Source organism: Rhamphochromis sp. 'chilingali' (assembly GCF_963969265.1).
Source record: "Rhamphochromis sp. 'chilingali' genome assembly, chromosome: 7".
Lineage (NCBI taxonomy): Eukaryota > Metazoa > Chordata > Actinopteri > Cichliformes > Cichlidae > Rhamphochromis > Rhamphochromis sp. 'chilingali'.
In genome coordinates, this window is record NC_137934.1 from 39,852,608 (window position 1) to 39,869,811 (window position 17,204).

Consider the following 17,204-nt stretch of genomic DNA (forward strand, 5'->3'; position numbering starts at 1 on the left):
GAGGGATTTTTGGGGGAGACCATGCAGAAGAGAATTGCAGCAGTCAATATGGGAGGTAACAAGACTGTGGACAAGAATGGACGTAGACTGGGTGGAAAGAGAAGGAAGCAATCTGTTAATGTTACGTAGATGGAAGTAGGCAGAACGGGTGAGATTATTGATGTGAGATTTATAGGAAAGCGAACTGTCTAGGATGACACCAAGGCTCTTAACCTGAGGAGAAGGGAAAACTGTGGAGTTATCGATGGTGAGTGAGAAAAGGTTCGCCTTCAAAAGGTTGGATTTGGTGCCAATAAGGAGGATCTCAGTTTTATCCTCATTGAGCTTTAGAAAATTAGAGCTAAACCAGGATTTTAACTCGGATAGACATTCTGTAAGGGAAGAAGGTGGGAGGGAGGAATCAGGTTTGCAAGAGAGATATAACTGGGTGTCATCAGCAAAACAGTGAAACTGAAGATCAAATTTGCGGAAAATGGTACCTAGAGGGAGGATGTATATTATGAAGAGAAGAGGGCCTAAAACTGAGCCTTGAGGTACACCAGAGGTGACGGGGAATAGACGAGAGCGGAATGATCTTAGTTGAATAAACTGGGAACGGTCGAGGAGATATGATTGAAACCAGGCGAGGGGTGTGTCAGAGATGCCGAGAGAGGAAAGTCTGCTTAGAAGGACAGAGTGAGAAATGGTGTTGAAGGCTGAGCTCAGATCTAAAAGGACGAGAATGGTGAGAAGACCAGAGTCAGCTCCGATTAGAAGATCGTTAGTGACTTTAAGTAGAGCAGTTTCTGTACTGTGACATGAGCGAAAACCAGATTGAAATCTCTTGTAGATGTTATTATTAACCAGGTGTACATGAAGTTGAGCTGCAACCACTTTTTCGAGTATCTTAGAAATGATGGGTAAATTGGAAATTGGACGGAGGTGGATAGAGACAAAATACTGTCAAATATGGTCACCCTAATATTTCAGTTCAAAGTGGGTATAATGTTCCAGGACATAAAATCTATATGTAACTTTCTATCTCTGTTTAGAAACTTTTTTGACCCGGGGTAGTTTTGATACAGTGCAGACAATGCACTGCCTAATTCAGCATGCTGGTATCCTGTATTACCCCGGTGGTTGTCCTCGGTGGGATTCTCGTTGCACACTTTGTGCTGAGCTTGACAAAACTGACCCATGGCTCCAAACACTGCCCTGCAAACATCCTCATGGGGAAACTGGGGAGAAAAGAAAGAGAGAATACCCCCCCCCCCAAAAAAAAGCATCAAAACTACAGCTTACTGGGTGGGGCTGCCAGACATACAGACATAACAGGTTCAACGACTGACCCTGACATTATGGCAGAACCAACAAGGTTTGACCCCTAAAACGGGACACTGTAATGCCAGTCCTCGAGGCCAAATAGTAAACTATTCCTGCTGTCCATTATTGCCTTGGTCAGTAGCAGGTATTCTGAGGTTAGAGGAAACACCAAAAAAGGTCTCTAGTGGGGGTTAAGGTCACAAACCTCTTGTTATGAAAAGACCAATGAACCACCATATCACTTCCATATCACAAAAGAACAAGTGTGTTAAACTAAGATATTTTTGTCAGAGCATTATCAACATATCCTTTGAAAAAGTAAAGTATTAATAAAATGCTACAGGCACAACACCTAGCAGGAAAACATTTATTTTAAGGAAAGGGTTTTTAATGTTTATTACACACATTGGGTTTTGGTGTGAGTACTTGGAAGAAGATGAACTACGTGTGTGCATGTATGTGAGCCTTACCCAGCCACATCATGGATATCTGTCTCTTTGTCATCTTCCAAAAAATCCTCTGTATTTTTTTCCTCATTGTTGTCGTCATCGTCATCACCGTCCAGCAGAACAAACGTCTTGTCCTCCTCAAGCTGTTTCTGAAAACAATAAAATAGGAGGTGGGAAATTAAAATACTCGTTTTAACTGGGAATATTTCAAACACAAGCGCTACAGCAATAATTTCTACCATGACGCCTTCACTGGACTTCAGGGCATACAGCATGACAGTTATTATGGCAGTGAGGTGAGGAGTGAGGCAGGTTTGAACATGGATACAGCAGCGTAGAGGCTGTACCTGAAAGAGGGGGCGACAGAGAGGTGAAGGACAACCAACAGGTAAGCTGAAGCTTTTCTGTACTACTATTTATGAAGACCACAACAACACAATACAGAGACTTGCAAAAGTATTTGGCCCCCTTGAACTTTCCACATTTTGTCACATTACAGCCACAAACATGAATCAGTTTTATTGGAATTCCACGTGAAAGACCAACACAAAGTGGTGCACACGTGAGAAGTGGAATGAAAATCATACATGACTCCAAACATTTGTTACAAATAAATAACTGAAAAGTGGGGTGTGCATAATTATTCAGCGCCCTTTGGTCTGAGTGCAGTCAGTTGCCCATAGACGTTGCCTGATGAGTGCTAATGACTAAATAGAGTGCACCTGTGTGTGATCTAATGTCAGTACAAATACAGCTGCTCTGTGACGCCTCAGAGGTTGTCTAAGAGAATATTGGGAGCAACAACACCATGAAGTCCAAAGAACACAGCAGACAGGTCAGGGATAAAGTTACTGAGAAATTTAAAGCAGGCTTAGGCTACAAAAAGATTTCCCAAGCCTTGAACATCCCACGGAGCACTGTTCAAGCCATCATTCAGAAATGGAAGGAGTATGGCACAACTGTAAACCTACCAAGACAAGGCCGTCCACCTAAACTCACAGGCTGAACAAGGAGAGCGCTGATCAGAAATGCAGCCAAGAGGCCCATGGTGACTCTGGACGAGCTGCAGAGATCTACAGCTCAGGTGGGGGAATCTGTCCATTCCCCCACCTGAGCTGTGGGGGAATGGACAGAGGGGGGAATGCAACACAGAGCTGCTAATTAGCGCTTAGTAACAGACTACTAAAAAAACAGAAACTCTACAATTAGCTCATTTAAAAGCTTTCTTCTAATAATAAAATTGTTTCCTTCTCTGTGTTTCATTAGCTTTTGCTGATATCTTTCTGTCAATTACTTTAAAGCAGCTTGAGTCGATGTAGTCAGATGTTTTTTTTCCCAAAGGGTTCACAAAAAGCTTGAGAACCGACACCGAGGAGAGCAACAGAAAACCTCATTTAGGAGCTAAACTCTAGATTAACTAAACTCAGATTAAAGTTAGCTCACTGAATGTCTCTTCCCTTTTCTTACGTCCTTAACAAATGCCCTACCAACTTTTCAAAGAGGTTAGGAATTGGAGATCATAGGTACTTTTGGCATGCACTCCTGGTCTCCACCACTACTCCTCACCAGACTGTTATCCTGATGATCTGGTTGTAGCGCAGAGCTTTTACATACCTGATTTCTCAGTGTTGATTAGCTACGTATCTTTGTGGGAGGTTAGGTTGCACTGTGGCTAAGTTGGTTAAAGTGCCAGCCTAGAAAGCAATATAGTAAGCAGGAGGTCCTGGGCTCAAATCCCAGTAGTTCCTAAAAGATAGTAGATGCTGTCTGTCTGTTCTTAGTTGTCAGGTCATTGTACAGAAAAATGATGGGACTTCTTTAAGGGATAACTCCTGTTAGTGTTAAAAAAGCAGCCCTTTGCTTTTAGAACTGAAGAAGCCTCTTGGATGAGAGGTCTCATTGTTTCTTTTATTTGTTCACTCTGTATAATGAGAGCAGGTCATTTCTTCTCAGGTAGGACTGTAAGAATCAGAACACTATATTGCTCACCAAACTGGATGTAACAGAGCTTTTAACTGAGAATTCATTTGTTTGAATTATTTTTTTCTTGTATTTTGGAAACTTCTTCTCACATTTGACCCTAAATAAGGTGATCAGTGAACAGCAGCTGCCGGTAACATAGGTAAAACACTGATGAGACCTGGATCAATTGCTAACTAAACAAGGACTGCATAAATTTTCATAGAGTTAACTAAGGACCACATGGTCTCCTATGGAATTTGAAAGCAGGCCCCCTCTCACCCAAAGCCAGAATCAAATCCCTAAACCAAACTGACAGACCTGTGTCACCAAGACAGAAGCAGACTCCGGGTGGACAGGTCGAGCACTCTCAGCTCAGTTTTTATTCAATGAAAACTGCTTCAGCAGCAGTTTAATAATTTGTAATAGCTCCAATAATAATAATAACAACAACAAATTGCATTATTTCTGCAAATATTGGTTTTGAAACATCCTTAAAAAAGACAGAAAAGTTTTGCTTTAATGTTCCCAGTGTAAGCATTCACACTTTGATGTAATAGCCTCAAGAAGTGTTTCAAATTCATGGATATCAAAGGATTGAACAGTGAATGTTTAAGTTTATTTATAAGACCTTAAGTTCAAAATTACATCAAATCACACAAGACAAAGGAAAGAAAAAAACAACAACCAAACAAACCCCACACAGCTTAGTCAGTCCAAAGTACAGGAGAAATGCAAGAGTCTGAAGAAGATCTTCTGTGTTCGTTAGACAGGGCAACAGAGAGTCCACAGAGTCCAGAAGAGTTTCTACAGCACTACAGGTGCATCAGCACAAAAACCCACAGACGCAAGAACAGTTTCTTCCCAAAGGCTATAACCACCCTGAACTCACACATGCACCGATAACACATTTCCCTCTATGAACCACCACTGTGCAATACCATATTCTATGTGCAATAACCCAACTGTATATACATAACACTATTTATTACATATTTACCTTTTTTTTTTAACACCAGTTTGTATATTTGTACATTTTATTTAATTTCTCTCTGTTAATACTGTTCATATGTATATAGTGCTGCAGAACTGCCAATGAGGTTAGGGAGCAGCCTAGCACTGCAATTATACTATCTGGCTTTACTCTTAAGCCATAAATCAGGTTATATATGTTAAACATATTTAACATATAATATAAGTTGTAATCTGGCATTTCATTGGCCCATCAAGCGTCCAATACCTCTGCTTCCATGTCCTTAACCAAGCATCTCTGCTGTGGTGCTGTAAGTGTACAACGTGTAGTAAACTGGCTGATTAGGTAATAATAATGATAATAAAAGTCACTATGAGCAGGGGGCTGATCCAGATGGGAGAAAGACTGTTTAACAAAATTCCTGATAAGTTCCTGATTTGTAAGTGTTGAAATAAATGAGCAGAGGGGAGCATAAATTTGATTGCTGCTGAGCAAATGAAGCAAACAATTGTCGATGTAGACGTGCTTAATAGTGTGAAGACCTAAATCTGACCAATGCTTATACACGGGGTCCATCAAGCCAAGTGAAAGAGAAAGGTTTTAAGTTACGGGGGTAAAAAAAATGATAGGTCTGGAAGGCACAGAGCATCCCTAACTTGCTTTAAGATCCTGACTGAGTGACCAAGGACAAAATCTTTACTCTGAAGTTTGGTAGGTACGGTAGGTTTAGAAAACAGAATAGCATCAAGCGATGTACTAAAAATGGATTCAGGTTTGTGCGCCTCTATAAAAGGCCAGGAAGGACCGCATCCCTTCTGAACCGCAGGAACAGCTGAAGCATTATTCCAGAAAACCCACGTTCTGGCATTGCAAGCCCAATAACATTCCTGAAAACTGGGAGGCCTAATCCGCCCTCTGAGGTGGGTTTCTGTAACTGTGCCTTTACAATTCTACGTGGTTTATGTGCCCAGGTGAAAGGCATCTCAACTGAACAGTCTGCATGCATTAGCTAAATGTTAGTGTTTTATGTTCTATGATTATTTGTAAAAACATAAACAAACAAAAACACATTACAGGCATTGTAGGACAAAAGTATTGTTTTCAGTCCTCGTGTATTTTTGATAGTGTATTTGTGAAAAACTAATATCAAATGTCAACTCTTAGCCTATATACAAGGGCAAATTATTGTTTTAGCTGTTTGCATTGCAGCCAATTGTACAACTGGGAAATTTGTACAATGGGATTCACAGGAAGTGGAACTGTGCTGGTAAATTGGCTTTGATATGATGCCGATGACAAAACAGTTCTGCTCACAGTCACCAGCACCATCACCAAAAATGATTTAAACCATCAAAATGAACAAAGATACAGTTTGCAGTGTCAACCCTTTTTATTCAAACAGACCAAACAGGGGCTACACCTTCACTCAGCTTCAAAAGGAAACATCGCACTCACAAAGCTTTTAGTGCTGGCAAGCATTTCCAACAAATCACATGTTGTTTAAATTATACACCGAATATCGAAGACAAAACCTTCAGAGAGTTTCAGTCAAAGATATCGTTAGATCAGAATCAGAGAGACTTTATTGATCCCAGAGGGATATCATACAGAGCTCAACACATTTATTAGACCTGTCATAAATTTGAGCCAGCGCAGGAACGTACAAATGTATTAAGCATCAATTCAAACAATAAAACATTTTTGTCTGTTAAGGAACAAAAGTGAATAACTGCAATTTTGCATTGTCAAAAAATTTGTTGACAATTTTAGTATTTAACATTTTTTGGTTGTTTTTTTGAAAAAAAATATTAGTTTAAAAATTCATGGAAAAAACAAAAATGATACATCAGCATTAAAAACGATTGTTTCAGTTAAAGAGCTTGTGCATACGTGTGCGTTAACCATAGCAGAAATCTAAAAAGGATTTCGGTAATTAGTCGTTAATCTACCCGTTAGCTGTGGCACACACCTCACATTGGGTGGTGGTCTAATAAATTGTTAAGCACGTATGTGTTGTCGCTACTTCAACATCCTGTAGCCTCTTCCTTTTACAGACAGAGCAAGAGAAAACGTAATGTGACTTTGGTTGTTTTAAAATTAACATTTTGTATTTGTACAGTACAACATGGACTCTGGCTTCATTAGTCCAATACATGTGCTTTATATAACCTCAATATTCTGACCAGTCAGCTCCCTTCACACGTGTAGTTCAGTTGGTTCAGACCAAGAAAAAACATGACACACTGTTGCCTGGTAGCACTGGTCCCCACTGAGATATAATGAGAGATATACGACAGAAATGTCTGACACCATGATGGAAAGGCAACTTTAGCAGTGTGAGCAGTAGTTTTATTATTCCACATGGCAAAATACACATCCCTGTAAACATTTATTCATGTTGTAACCAAAGACTGTAGATAAAATCAACTGATTTTGATGTTTTTCTGCTTCCATGTAGAAAAACGGAGAAAAAAGAGAGACTGGAATGCGAGGAATGCTGCAACTACGAGTAGCAAGCTTAGTTAGCAGGCTGCATTCATGAACTGCAAAAGCGCTACATAAAGACACAGCTGCTCGTTAGTGATTAAAAGCACATCAATAATATTCTTGTATTTCACTCATCCAACCTCAGTCTGTGTCACACAAATATTAAAAATGCTTCAAAAGGCACAAAATCCAGGGGAAGGTTTGGAATCATCAGTTATCAGGTGAAGTTACTTTATCGTTTCACTATGTTTATGCCTACTTTACTTTCACAAAAATGAAACAAACTGCACTTTGGTTCAGTTGACAGGTTTCAACATAAATCAAACCTATGGGATGGTCCAATGCAGAATTATGAACTCATAAAGTGGATAAAACAAAGGTGCCTGAGATTCCACCAAGGTTTATGTGTGGATCTAAACACCACGTATTCTTACATTTCTTTGCCAAACTTTATCTGCCCCAAAGCATACTCACCCATCCCATCAGCAGTTATCCAGCTTTAAAAACTGAAAGAAGCAAAGCACCAGTTTAAAGTTAGAAAAAACGTCTCAGTTAAGTCTGGGAATATTACACTCCAGTGTTCAGGTCTTTGAATGATCCACCGCCTCCTGGCGTCATTTTCCCAGAATCATCCTAGAGGGAGAAAATCTTCGGGATATTTCCTCAGCCTCACATCTTGAGGAAACATTCCTTGGCATTGCTCCAAACCTGGATTCCCTGCAGTTAGGGAGCAGAAACAAAATCATCCAGTAAACTTGAGTGCCAGTTTTCCTTTCAACCTTAGCTAGCTGATGTGCGACGTACCTTCTTGCACATGCTGATCTGCATGACAGCGTAGTTGATGAGAGCTTCCCGTAGGTCTTTGTCTTTCTGCTCCTTGAAGCGCTGGATATCCACCCAGGCCTTTTCCACGTGCTCTCTGCAGTCAAAGATATATCATCTTTAAATCCGCGTCGATCTCGAAACATTTCCAACTGCTTTTACCCAAAACCTTCCCACACCAGGCAGCTTTCAACACTCACGCGCGCTCAATCGTTTTCTCCTTGACAGTCTCTTCACCCTCTGCTATCAGATCCTCCAGCAGCTTCAGCCTGGCCTCCCTCTGCTCAGGTGCTTCTTGTCCAAAAAGCTTGTTGGTCATGCCTTTGAAGGAGAATGTCCGCACGATCTGAGGAGGTGAAGGGGAGAAGGGACAACACTGAAAATTGCAGGTGTCTCCTAAAACTAGATCCTCCTCAAACTCGGAATCTTTAACATTTTAATCTTTGCTCAAGTGCAACTGAAGAGCGTCAGTATTTTCATGGATCAGGTTTCTGGCATGCAGTTTCCTATAAGCACGTCTTATCCTGCAGCTGATGGGTGTTCAGTTACTTGGAATGACAAGTTTCTATCAGAATGAATGTGTAAAAAGCAGAGATGGATGCTCAAAGCACAGTGACAAAGCTTTGGCTCTGTCCTCTACTGGGGAAATTATGGTTCAGCAAACTGGGAACCTACTGGGAGTCCACAGCTTCAGACTGGTCTGCTTGGATTTACCCAGGTATACAAACTCAGCGATAAACCTGAAGTTTCCAAGCTCTGCGCTTGGTCCAAAAGTTAAAGACATAACACAGTCCCAAAAGCTCACCATCTTGTTCTGCCTTTAATTCACAGATAGGTAAATCACACATCTGCAATGTGAAGGATTCCATATATGTTTCCTATGTAGCCGTGTGTAAGTGTTAACAGGCAAGGAAAAGGAATACATGTAGAACATGAGCAGTGTACCCCTGTAGCCAGCTCTTCACGCTGCTGCTTCTTCGAGATGAGATCCTGCGAGGCCATCTCCAGCTCAAACTGGGTCAGCTCATGTTTCCTGCACACTGCCCTGCCAGAGCGAAATACACAAGAATGCATCATGAACTACATGCTGCATGTTCAAACAGGAGCCTTTGGCACTGTAGAGGAACGAAAAAGAGGAGAGATACATAGACATATGTGACACATGCTACATCTGACTCTGAGATGCTCTTCAGCATCATGGAGAATCCATCACCACAGCCTACGCAGTAAAAGGCTCATTGGCCCACAGAGGAGAGCCTTTTTACCTGCGGTAGAGCTGGGCGATATATGTTTTTTTTCATTTCAGGCGATAACGATATCTATCACGATATAAGCCAAATAACTATATTTGTAAGATTTAAATGTGCCGTTGCTCACAAGTAAAATGTGAAATAATCAGCAGCTTGTTTTGATTTAAATATTTATTTCCCATAATAAGTTCAACAGGGTAGATGTACTTAAGGAACATGAGACTTTTTCAGATAAATAAAGGCAAATATTGCAAACTACACAAAAGGCAGCCGCTAAAGCGTTTAAGTTTCAAAATAGAACAAACGAAACAGACTAAACTGTCAATTCCACTTAGAAACAAAATATTAATTCTAAAAATAAATCTTAGTTTGTTTTACAGAAGAACAGACAAAACTGACTAACTTTTGTCAACATCAAATAAACTGAGAACTAAAAGGAAATTCTCGATCTCTCCTTGTTGTATAGCTGAGCTTTTCAAACAGTTTTAACAGTTACGTTAGTCTGACAAAAGCCGAATGACGAATCAGCGCTTCCAGTCAGAGACTGAGCTGCACCGCTTTATTGTATTTCCAGACTTGCTTTCGGCACATTTACAGTGCAGCTGCTCTGTTTTTGTCAGACTTGAAATAGCAGAAATACCTTCACACTACGGGACTTCTTTGGCTCTTCCGTTCGACAATCTCTCCGGCATTGGAACCATCATCTGTTTTCTCTTCGGTAACCTTTGGTCACGCTCGGTTGATTTTTCTAGTCGGCGCACTCATTTCCTCCGTTACCCGGGCGGCACGGCGGCTGGCTGCTTCCCAAACAAATACACATGTGCGGCTTGGCACTTGTGCTGTACGTAACAAGTCACCTGACGTGACGCTGCGGCTGTGATTGGTTCGGCTCTGCGCTACTTAATTTGGATTGGCTGTTCTTTTTTCTTTTTAAGAGGACAAGAGCAGCGAGGCCTATCGCGACAGTTTAATTTTTCTGTCGAGAAAAAGTTATTTCGCAACACATATCGTTATCGTTCTATCGCCCAGCTCCAACCTGTGGCTATTAGACTGTAAGACTCTGATTTTAAAACTCTACACGTGCACATCAACATGTTAGAATAGCATATATATAAAACATATCATTGTTTTGGCAGCACTCACTGGATTGACCGATCTTCAGAACAATAGGAAAGTAGCTGCCATCACCAGTGTGTGACTGTGTGTGTGAATGGGTGGATGACTGGTTGTGTAAAGCGCTTTGGGGTCCTTAGGGACTAGTAAAGCGCTATATAAATACAGGCCATTTACCATTTAAAGTCCAAGGAACTGAGTAAAAATCTAAGAAAGTAGGAAGGTTCCTCAACAACTGCTTATTCCAACATTGTCAGTTCAAAGATCTTCAAACCTGACTGAAATGTCCCGCTGCCCATGTGGACATGCCAGATGCCTCGTGGAGAAATGTTCTCTGGTTAAACAAGACAAAGACTGAGCTATTTGGCCACAATGACAGGAGGGATGTTTGGAGGAGCAAAGGTGAGGCTTTCAGACCTAAAACACTGGCAGCTGTAAAGAGCAGCGGTGTTAGCATCGTGCTGTGGAGCTGTGGTACTGGTACAAAGTAGACGGAATAACGAAGAAGGAACACCTTAGATTCTTCAACTTTATTACAGATCAACAGCTAAATCATTGCAACTTGTGCACAACTGGATACTCCAACAATGATTCCTAACAAATACTGAAACTGGCTTTGGAATGGGTAAAACAGGCTAACACGGAGCAGCTGCTGGAAAATCGCTCGGTGTTGCAGTTTGGTCTTACCTCAGAGCTTCGGCATAGAAAAGATATTCTTTCAGCTGGTCTGCATAGTGTTCCTCCTCCTCTAGGATGTCATCTATTGAAGCAGCATATCTGCAACCATGTGACAAAACACAAGATCTCACTTCAGCAGAAACACAGCTGGTGGTAACATCTGTAGCACTATGTGGTAAATCTATGTCAGGGAAACGTACGCATCCATATGATGACCCGCACTTTGCAGTCCATCTCCCATCTCTTTTTCAATGGCACTCCACTCACTGCAGTGAAGACATGGATGTGCACACATAAGTATAAACAGTACGCCACCCAGTGCAACATCTGACAACACAGCATCTTAAAAATGACGTTTTCTTTCCTTTTACTTAACACAAAACGGCACGTGAGCAGGGTTAGAAGAGTCTGTTACTCTGTTACTAGATACATCGTTAGAGCCATTCATCTCTACACTGCAAACCGGCCCACACTATGTGTGACAGCGCAACAAAACCACGCTATCATCCAAAAACGCCTCTGCCACTCGGCTTCACACAGGAACAAAGAAGACAAAAACATACATAATGTGAACATGCGTTCTACATATACTCAAGTAAACATTGCCAGTAGATTGTTTAGTTAAAACCCCAAATTGGCTCCAGTTTGAGGATATAAGGACAGATGGTGCAGCTTGTGAAGCTAAAACTCAGGATTTGTATTAAAACCAACTGAGAGAATGAGAAATTAGGCAATGAAACTTGAACAAATTAACGATCAGTACATTTTTCTTAGCCTTGCAGACGCATAATAAACTTGTCAAACCTGAAGACTCGTCCATAGTTTCCATGAACTTTAAAAACACCGTACAGTCGGTCAGCAACCCTCTACAAGAGACACACAGAAGGATGTTTGTTAACCTTAATGTTCCTGAGGTTAAGGACGAACTTTCACTGTTATTTTTGAAGTTCAGTATAAGTGACTCATTGATTTTTAAGCAGCTGTAATCACAATGTAAATCTTTGAAAACAAGTTCACCTCATCATGTCTGAGGCTGGATGATGAAGATGTCACTGTTGTGTTTAGAACTGGCTTCAGATATTTCCAAGGGGCAAAAGATTCAGTGTGTGTGTGTGTGTGTGTGTGTGTGTGTGTGTGTGTGTGTGTGTGTGTGTGTGTGTGTGTGTGTGTGTGTGTGTGTGTGTGTGAGACAGGCAAAAGTGAGACTTACTGCTCGTGCTCGGAGCAGCTGAGATGTGTGAGACTGCAGCTCATCGCTGTAATGCTTCATCTCCATGAAGCATCTGAGTGATAAAAGAAGAGAGACACATTTACACAAGATTCATATTTTTATTTCGTTTGATCAGCTCCTTACGAAGAACAACATCGATGCAAATGACCACCAAGTGCCTAAAGGTCCTTCCGCACACAAAGTGGCGTGCACTGTGGGAACTGCTAGGTTGCACAAACATCCTAAAACGTATCTTGCAGCTGATGATCGGCCTGCACTACGTCGTGGTTTGAAGTCGCTCATGGTCTTGACATGCATCACATGCACACTGCTGTCATCCTGCATTTCTATTGCTCATGCGAGAGTATGTCATACCCTGCCGTTCGCTCCCTGGCCAGTGGACACTGTGCTTTGCTCAATGCAATGGGAAACAATTTTTGCGTTGCATTAGTCATAAAAATGAATGTTATTGTTTTTTATGTGAAAATCCCTTATTGGTTACTTAAAAATATCTCAGAAATCATCAAAGACTGGGCTTAAACATGCAGGAAGGTCCAAACTAGTGTGTGTCTGTGCACACCCACAGACACACACTAGTTTGCGTATCTGTGGACATTTAGTTTAGGCTTCTGGCTGAGTGGTGGCAGAGTCTGTCTTATTTCTGTGTTGATGCTTTAAATTAAATGTTTTTACAAAAAGAAAATAAGTCTCTTATTAAAACAGCAACTTACTTATCTGGATTTCTCACTCTGAAGGTGGCACTGAGAGCCCTGAGCCTGGAATCAGCCTGCAAAAGGAGTTCCAGGAGATATTTACACTTACTGAACACTGAGAATATCTGCACAACTGTTAGTACGAGTTCAGCAACAGATGCTCGCAAATGTCCAGTACCTTTGCCTGAAATCCTGTCTCGTACACCGCTTCTTTCCAGCCATGCTCCTGACACACACACACACACACACACACACACACAGTTACACTTCAGGAGTTCATCTATAAAAGATCAGCTGAATTTGCCCAGATGCCGCACCATGTACCTCAGTGAGGAAGTAGCAGAGGATCTTGTCATTGCAGAGGACTGGATGAGAAGCCACACGAAGAAGAAAGTTCTCGAGTCCAACCCTGCGTCGCTCCACAAAGTCAGGGTCCATGTTGTCTGCAGACAGCTTGTGCCACACAAACTCTGCCTGTATACATGAAGACCAACCATTTTCACTCGACCTATTCACACATGCATTTGTTTTTGACACTAGGCTTCTGTTTACATATATAAAGAAACCCCCCTTATCTAAAGGCTCACTCCATTCAAGTTGTAGCTCAGGCGGTAGAGCAGGTCCCCTACTGATCCAAAGGTTCGTGGTTCAATCCCTGCTCCTCCAGTCTTGGGCAAGATACTAACCAAGTTGCTCTCTGATGCATCCATCAGAGTGTGAATGTGGTTAAACCGCACTCAGTTTAGAGTCAGTGCTTGTGAGAATGGGTGTGACTGGGTGAATGTGGCATGTTGTATACAGCGCTTTGAGTACTCCGGGACAGTAGAAAATGGCTGTATAAGAATCAGTGCATTTACCATTCCATCCAAGTCAAGCACGTTAGCATTAGTTAACATTAACAAGCAAGAATGAAATATTCTGGTGAGACATGCTTCATTAAATAAATTAGCACTAGCTACATCTAACTAATGCAGCTAGTGCTAATTCAGTAGCAGTTAGCTAGCTACTCTTAGCTTGTTTGACTGCTAACGTTATCGCTAGAAAAATCCTCTTTGATGCCACGTCACTGTTTGCTTTTCTGTCCTACTGTGGAATCTGCTTTGGAGTGTGGGTTGTGCTATTAAGTGGATGCTAGTCATTAGTGACATTAGTGATTAATGAGCAGGGCCAAGGCGGTCTGGAGGAAACATCACATCCTTCACAAAGAAATTACTCTACAACTTAATGTTGCATTTTGACCCATTTTAAAATTCAGCAATAAAAAGATTAATACATGACAAATCATTATATGTCAGTGTTATGATGGTATTAATCATGTGTCATGCATTGTATGAGTAATGACAAAGATTTTCAGCTCAATATTGACTAAGCCTTCAATTGCCAGAGTTAACTGGAAGTGCTTACACTTGTGTTGTCATATTAGATTATATATTTCTTAAAAGACACTTAACAAAGTCACACTGGACTCACCCTCTTCTCAGGCAGAGGAGGTACCACAATGTACGGATAGGTAACTATCAGGTAGTTCCGCAGCAGTTCAAACTCACTGTACCTCCTCCACAGGCAGTCGGGGGCTGGGTTATGGCCTTCAGCGACTGCATCCATTGGCCTTTAAAGAATGGACCACAGTAGAATTTTGTTCTGTTTTTGCTGAGCCAATAGATGCAATTCATGCAACATCACAAGAGGAATTACAGATAAAATATATACAGTGTGAAAACCTCACAGCTTAACCCACAGAACTTCCTTTCATACCAAAGAGGCTAACAGCATGCTGTGCTCACCTTGTTTCGATCAGGTACACAGTGAACGTCTCCTGCATGCTCACTGCATTTTTGCCGCTCCTCTTCTCGGCCTCAGCTACGCAGATCTCCATCCTGCGCATGAGGGTCGAGCCCTCTTCCACCATCTGAGTCGACACAACAAAAGAACACATGATTTGGCCCTGACACTTAAACCAAGAAACACAGAAGTCAGTGAGAAAAGCTGAGGTAACATTAGTCAGCGAAACAACAAAGCCTCAGACGGGTATGGTGTTTTATCCTTCAACACTTGATGTTCTTTACAATGACAAATATGAATGAGTTGATACCACTAAAATCTTTTGGTGTAAATTTAATTACGAAGAGTTGGTAGGAGCAGGAACCAAAAGCAAAGAGGAAGTGAGAGCTGGAGTTTTATTTTTTACACAGATATTGTCACATGTTCTGAATATGCATGACGTGCACCCCACCTATGCCAGCTGGGTTATGCTCCAGCCCTGAATTGGACAATTAATGAAGAAAATGGATGGATGACGGAGTGTATCCCTGACACAGGTAGACAAATTGATTCCATTAAGTTCCTTAAATGAAAGACAAAAACGTTTTAAACAGACTCCGTGACTCTCACATAGTAATTCGTGTTTGTTGACTCGTAGGGTGAACAACTACTCTGACTGCGCTGCATCCCAGGAACATGCACAACTCCAACCTTGTGTTTTCCTTCAGCTGTCTCTAAAACATGCGCAGCTCGATCATCCATCAGCTCCATGCTCCTCCCTACGCTAACAGCTGTTTATATGACGCACGCGATCCGCTTTTATAGCCAAATTAACATGGTAATATCCGCAAAATGAGTTAAACGCAAAAACATTACTGAGCACAGTGATATGCTGACGTGTATGGTCCTGCATGTGCTAGACTGTATGTAAGGAGCCTCTGCCCTGAGCTTTAGGTCAACGCTAAATGCCATGTAGCGTTGAATAACGCGCAATGACAAATAAAAACGAAACAAATGAGCAGGTCAACCGGGATAAAGAGAAGCTACGGTCTCACAGTGTTGTTCAAGCTGCCATCCGCTCCCGTTTGGTCTGAATCATCGTCAGTCCCCAGCGACTCTTCCCTTCCATCATCCGCCATCACCTTTCTCTCCGTGATGTTGATGTTGATCACGGCGCATGCGCAACACGTCCCTTCATCCTCGAACTCCCCCGTCCCGTGGTCGTTAGAGCCGTGCCAAGCAAAACGGGTATTTTCTGAGATTACACAGTCACATATTGATGGAAATACGAAATGTGTGTTTAGTCAGCGAATCGCGATTTTAAGGAAACACCAAGCTACAAGCTAGTTTTCATCTACATGAGTGGTGCTCAGGGAGAAGCAGGGGTGTGTCTGGAGTGAGAACTAGGGTGCCACTGACCCCTCCCACCATCACCACCAAACCTTAAATTAACACTTTGCAAAAGTGTTCTTGGGCCCTTTATGCCACTCCATTTCAAAAGTCCTGTAAACAGCCCTGGATACCTCCTGGATGTTTAGTAACATTAACAAAACTACTGACACAGCAGGGAAAATCAGCTGTGATACAATACTGACTCTGGAAACAAATGAATAATTTACATGGGAAGGGGTCTATAATTTGAGGAAAATGTGGAATCATTACTCAATGAATCAACTGGTTGGGAGTCTGAAGTTTGATTTAATGAATAGTGGAGGTTCTACGTTCCATTTTTATAATATAAGGGTGAAATCTTCTGACAAGAATTCGTGGAGACTGCGTGGTCCTGAGAACTGAGACTTGGTGGACTCCTGGACTTATCCAGGGAGTTCCAAAAGGTTGATTCTGTTCATCTGGACGTAGCGTTTTCAGTGGGAAAAACATTGACTGAAGTATACACTTGGATGATTGACCAAACGTTCCTCCCACTGAAAACATCCAGATGAACAGAATCAACCTTTCTGGATTCACCTGGATGATTGAGCATGCATCAAGATATCCAGGGAGTTGCCTTATTACAAACTATTCCTTCCTGTATGTGTAACAGCTGACATGTAAGAAAACATTTCTGTCAGATCTTTAGTTGTTTGCGTGTTAATAAACATACTATCATTTTGCATGAATTCATGCATCACTCTGGGGTTGTCTGCAGTGCATGAAACTGAATTATAATTATTCATTGGGGCTACTAACTCACATGCAGATAGGAATCCAATGCAATGTATTTTATAGTAGCCTAAGAATTGAATCCGTGTCTGCACATGGTAATCAACTGGCTGTCAAATAAAACAAAGAAGTTACAGTCCAACAATAGTTTTCCATTTTCACACGTGCTCTAAATAAAGCATTTGATTGGCTTAGTAGGGCCACGTGGGAGGAGTTGCAAGGCAAGAGGTCTGTGTGTTTCCTGTGTACATACATTTATGGTAAAGGAAAAGGCTGCACAGATTAAAATAAGGTAATCAGAGTACAATACAACATGAACTATTT

General features: G+C 41.5%; 1 protein-coding gene across 1 annotated transcript; it reads right to left on the bottom strand.

The window, feature by feature from the left end:
- Positions 1 to 6,063: 6,063 nt before the first annotated feature.
- LOC308399739 (sorting nexin-4-like) lies at positions 6,064 to 15,904 on the bottom strand. Its single transcript, XM_080887172.1, has 14 exons — positions 15,773 to 15,904; positions 14,741 to 14,865; positions 14,427 to 14,565; positions 13,281 to 13,430; positions 13,135 to 13,182; positions 12,975 to 13,030; positions 12,244 to 12,316; positions 11,838 to 11,899; positions 11,234 to 11,299; positions 11,043 to 11,132; positions 8,938 to 9,037; positions 8,193 to 8,338; positions 7,975 to 8,089; positions 6,064 to 7,887 (listed from the first exon to the last, which is right to left on the bottom strand). Exons 1-14 carry the CDS (start codon positions 15,854 to 15,856, stop codon positions 7,840 to 7,842), a joined length of 1,302 nt encoding a protein of 433 aa, XP_080743298.1. The 5' UTR covers positions 15,857 to 15,904; the 3' UTR covers positions 6,064 to 7,839.
- Between the last annotated feature and the right edge of the window lie 1,300 nt (positions 15,905 to 17,204).

What these genes read in the sequence shown, in the direction of transcription:
- LOC308399739 (XM_080887172.1), bottom strand. Translation starts at nt 15,856, where the DNA reads ATGGCGGATGATGGAAGGGAAGAGTCGCTGGGGACTGACGATGATTCA. An exon ending in AGAGTGAGAAATCCAGATAA is followed by an intron (nt 12,317 to 12,974) that starts GTAAGTTGCTGT and finishes TTTATCACTCAG; the next exon opens with ATGCTTCATGGAGATGAAGC. An exon ending in AGATCAGCATGTGCAAGAAG is followed by an intron (nt 7,888 to 7,974) that starts GTACGTCGCACA and finishes CCCTAACTGCAG; the next exon opens with GGAATCCAGGTTTGGAGCAA.